At 65.4% G+C, this 4,776-nt stretch overlaps 2 protein-coding genes across 2 annotated transcripts; both read right to left on the minus strand.

Moving 5' to 3' along the window:
• Positions 1-1,823: 1,823 nt before the first annotated feature.
• MNEG_12865 (hypothetical protein) lies at positions 1,824-2,253 on the minus strand (the record flags this gene model as incomplete). The annotated part of the gene is made up of 1 exon (XM_014038662.1): positions 1,824-2,253. A coding segment is annotated over one exon (430 nt), but the record flags the coding sequence as incomplete, so codon positions are not given.
• Positions 2,254-2,795: 542 nt separating this feature from the next.
• Positions 2,796-4,672, minus strand: MNEG_12866 (hypothetical protein; the record flags this gene model as incomplete). The annotated part of the gene is made up of 5 exons (XM_014038663.1): positions 2,796-2,900; positions 3,085-3,225; positions 3,508-3,663; positions 3,959-4,153; positions 4,385-4,672. The coding sequence occupies 5 exons, from the start codon at positions 4,670-4,672 to the stop codon at positions 2,796-2,798; spliced, it is 885 nt and encodes a 294-aa protein (XP_013894117.1).
• Between the last annotated feature and the right edge of the window lie 104 nt (positions 4,673-4,776).

Raw genomic sequence — 4,776 nt, forward strand, 5'->3', positions numbered from 1 at the left:
CCCCCCCCCCCCGGCTGGCCGTTTGGGACAAGTGGCCCTCTCTGCCTGCTTCCCACCACCCACCCCAATCCCCAATGCCCCTTCGTCCGTCCCCGCGGCCAGCCGCCGGCCGCCCGCACACCTCTGACGGCACCGCGTGCGCGTCATCGCTTAAGCGGGTGACGCGCTGCACGAGGCCGTCCTCCTGGCTGCACGGCAAGGGCAGCCGCTACAACAAGAACGCCCCCTCCAAGCGCGCGACCTGGCTCAAGCACAACCGCCCCAGCCTGCGGCGCTACCGCCAGAGCGCCCCTCCGGCGCGTGGCTGCGGCGGCTGTGGCGGCGGCGCTGGGTGCGGCTGGCGCGCTCGTGCGGTGGCTGCGCCTGGCGGTGCCTGGCCTGCTTAGTGCCTGGTCACGGCAATGTAATGTGCCTGCGCAACTGTGGAGCAAAGCGATGCGGGCGCGCTCCATTGCCAAAGCAGAGCACAGACAGACCTGCAGACTGCGTACAGCACCATAAAGAGTAGGAGTCGGCTGAGTCTTTGAGCGGGTGCCACAATTGATGATTACCCTAGCAGGTGCTTTCTGCACAGCAAATGCATGGCACAAAGAATCACGTCTTGAACAGCCAGCAACGGGGCAAGAACTGTTAGGCATCTCTCACAGCAAATGCCAGCTCGACGATGGCGGCGCGCGTATTGACTGGGATGGCCTCAAGCTCGGCCACCTGGGAGCGCAGCGCCGCAGCAGTGGCAGCAGCGTTGCGTGCAGTGTGCTCGATCGCGTCCAGGGTGATGTCAGGCAGTGACAAAGGCGGCGCAGACAGGAAGGCTCGCGCGGCGGCCCGTAGGCTGCTGTCTGCGGTGGCCAGGTGCGGTGCAAAGGCGGCAGCGATGGCCGCTGTGCCCAGCTTATCACTCAGGGTGCGCACAATCGTCTTGGCCGAGTCGGCGAGGAAGGCGCTCGTGTCGCACCCGGTTGGAAGCCCCAGGGACGTTGCCGCTACACTTGGGAGTGCAGCAGCTAGGTCCACGTGGGAGGTTTCGTCACAAAAACCCAACATGTTCTCAAGAGCAAGAATCAATGCACGACGCGGTTTGCTTGCGAATGCGACTGCATGCCCGATTGCCGCCACCAAAGCGCTGCTCGCGGCCACCAACTCCGCGGCGCCACCCCAACAAAGCGATAATATCAGGTTGTCCACGTGATGTGACTCAGACGACGTGTCTAACAGTCCGAGCACCAATGTGGCAAGCACACTATCATTGGTTGCTACATACATACAGGAAGTAGTGTCGATGTCAGCGATGCTGGCCAGGACAGACCCCACGCCCCAGTTGGGTGCCGTGTATGCCCTTACAATTGTGGCAAGAGCCCCGTGCACAGATACGATGTTGCGTGCGCAGTCCTCGCTGCTGTTAGCAATGTTGGCTAGTATTGAGGCAGCTGCCTGGCCAACATCGGGGGCCGCAAGCGCCCCCAAAAGCGCGGGTATCATGCCCTTGGATTCCGCAACACATCGTGCCGCTTTAATTGTTTTCGAGGTGAGGCGCTCAAGAATGTGTCCTGCATCGCATGCTCTTGTGCTACCAGAGTGAATTGCCTCCACCAGGGCTGGCAACAGCCCATCAGCCTCGGCCACCAAGCGCGCAGATTCCTCGCTTGAAAAAACAAGACCTCCCAGCAGCTGTGCTGCGCTGTGTGCAGTAGTGCCACAGCGTAGCGCATCCACCAGGGCAGGTAGGAGTCCGTCGGCCTCAATCATCAAGCGCGCCGAGTGCGCGCCAACGTGCGCAAGGTGCTCGAGCAGCCACATCACGATTTCTGTGGGCGCATGCACACCAGAGCACCCAGCCTTCACTAAGGCTGACGCGAGGCCCTGCATCTCAACGCAGCGCGCGAGGTCGTCGCCGCCTAAAAAGGTCTGCACAAGCGCCCGGCTGGCCGCCTCAAATGCGCAGGGAATATGCAGCTGGGCGACCAGCGCAGGCAGCATGATTGCGATGTCGTGCACGGGCAGCTTGCAGATGAGCTGCTCGAGCACTAGAGCAGCATAATTGCAGTGCTCTGCCGCCAGGGCAGCCAGGAGCGCGTCGACTGTTGAAGGCAGCTCCTCGGCAGACGGCATGCGATCGTTCCCGATGTCTCTGGAGAGCTTCCTCAGGGCAACAAAATCCAGCTGCTTGCCGATGCTCGGCGCTGCGCAGGGCCCCGCCGCTGCGTCGACTTGCGTCTGCGCCCAGGCGCCGCACTTTGACAGACCCTCCTCCATGCCGATCGTCGTTTGACGGACGTCACCCTCCCTGGCGACATCCGCGGCAAGACACGGGCAGCGGACCACAGCTCTGAGTAGATTCATGTCAGATCGCGCCTAGATCAGACTTCGAACCAGCGGTGTGGGCGTACGAGGACAAGTAGAATGATAACTGGATGTGACAACTGATATGATAACGTAGGTTGATCTAGAACGCCACGGTATCTAGCTGGTATCTAGTGTGAAAGGCAGCATCGCCAGTGATTGTTTGACCGGTACAGGCTCACAGGCGGCTGGCAACGCTCAGGCAACACTTCATGTTCGCGTGTCCCGCCGACATATATAATGCTGTCCTGTGCGGCGCTCCAAACGCTTTATCAATGACACCTTGTCACATACCCATACAGGTGCCCATTGCAGAGTAGGAGCTCACACTCGGATGCGCAGCGTGCTGAGAACACAGCTGGCCCACTCAACCTGCCCCACTCTATCCGAGCAGCACCCGCTTCGCCGCTTGGCCCATTGCACTACGGTTTCCCCTGCTGTCCCTCACGCGCACTTCACGCCGGCACAAGCAGCAGCGCGAGCCGCGCGTCGTTGCGCAGCTTGCGGTCCAGCTCATAGTACTTTGACAGCGCCGCCTCCTCGTGGCGCGCCAGGCGCCGCTGCATGGGGAGTCGGCGTGGCCGCATGGCAAAAGGTCGATCGCGGCAACATCATGCACGAAGGCAGCAGCATTAGGACATGCGCGCGGACGGAGGAGCGTCCAGATGCGGATGAGCAGCCACATGCAGATGGGCGCCGCCCGCCCATTGCCGTCAGCCGACCAGGCCTCCAGCGCGCAGCCACCTGCAGTATGTTGATCCTGAAGCCGGCCTCCTGCGCCGCCACCTCATGCTCCTCCTCCTCTGCGGGCGTCAGCATGTCCCTGTCGCGAGAGAACGCCGCCTGGCGCCGCGCCAGCGCCGCCTGCTCCTCGTCCAAGCGCGCCTGCCATTTTCGTAGGGGAGGGCGGCAGGTGCGGCAGGCTCTTGATGCATACACCCAGAGAAAGCGCAATTACAGGCTGGCCGGTCACGCACGCGCGAGCGCTGTGCGCGCCGTCCCCACACGGCACCCGCACCCCACAAAAAAACCGCATGCCCGCACGCACCCGCACGCACAAGCAAGCACGCCACTGCCCTGGCAACCGGAAACCGCCATCTTGCGCATTTGACCATGCAGCAGGGCCCTGCCATCGCTTGACACCTGTATTATGTTGGCGCGCTGCACCAGCCTATCCTTCAGGGCCCGCAGGCAGCGCTCCCGCACCGCCAGGCACTGCTCGCGCGTCATGCCGCCCGCGCCAAGCCCCGGGGGCAGGAACGGCGTGAGGTAGTCGGCGGCGGAGGACGCCTCGTCGGGCGGCTCGTCATCACTGTCCTCCGCCTGCAGCGCGAGCGGCGGCGGCGGGGGCGTCAGTGGCACGCGACAGCGGTGGAGGCGCTGAGCCAGCAGGGCGCTGCCTGCGGCTGCCCCGTCAACAAAGCGTTAAGCTTGGTGGTGCCCTCGCGTTCGATGACCGCAGCGCTGCTTTCCATCCGTTCGTGCAGCCGCGCTTTGTCAGCCGTGTCCTGGCCAGCAAGCTTCTCCGACTCCGGTGTGTGTGCCATTTTGACCCAAAACCAGCCCCGCCTCCCACCCTGCCACCCCAGGAGCCGTCCCGCCTGTGGCCCCGGCCCACCTTGACGCGCGCCACGTCATAGTAGGGCACCTCCAGCGCAATGCCCTGCTCCTGCCCCGCCCTCACGCGCGCGATCTCGCGGCTCTCCCACTCGCTGTCGCGCACGGCCTGGCACGCGTCGCGCTCGGCGGCCTGGAGGGTGCGGAAGAGCTGCAGCAGGTCCAGGGCGCGCGGCTTGGGGGCCAGGGGGTTGATCTGGGCGAGATCCGAGTTTATTGGTGTGAGGACGGGGCGGCGATGCGGGTCGCGTTACTGGGCAAGAGGCTAGAGAGAGAGAGATGCCTGACGTCGCTTCTGCAAGCGATGAAACTGGAAGAAGCCACGGCCAAGGAGAGGGCGACGCAGCTCTGCCACTCCGCGTGACATCACAGGGGCGACGCTAGACCACAGCGCCAGCCGCCCGGCGCGCCGCGCCGCGCCCCGCACCTGCACCGCCTGCGCCGGGCCGTCGCGCTGCAGCACCACGTGGCCGGCCGTGATGCGCCCCTCCCCCAGGTGGTACCGCACCTCCACCCGCCCCGCCGCGACGTGGAACACGCGCTTGGCCACGTCCTCGTCAGCAGGCTTCGACGCGTCGCGGGAGAACTTCTCGGCCATCTTCATGATCGCCAGCGCCCGCTCGCCCGCGCCGGCGCCGGCGCCGGCGCCGACGCCGCCCTCCACAGGCGCAGCGACTGCCGACGACGACCCACCGCCGCCGCCCGCGCGCCCCATCGCCAGCGCCGGCACGCTCTGCGCGCCGCCGCCGGCGGCCGCGGCCGCCGCGCCGCCGCCGCCGGCCCCACCCCCAACCGCACCCCCGCCACCGCCCGAGGCGG

Source organism: Monoraphidium neglectum, assembly GCF_000611645.1.
Source record: "Monoraphidium neglectum strain SAG 48.87 unplaced genomic scaffold scaffold03482, whole genome shotgun sequence".
Taxonomy (NCBI): domain Eukaryota; kingdom Viridiplantae; phylum Chlorophyta; class Chlorophyceae; order Sphaeropleales; family Selenastraceae; genus Monoraphidium; species Monoraphidium neglectum.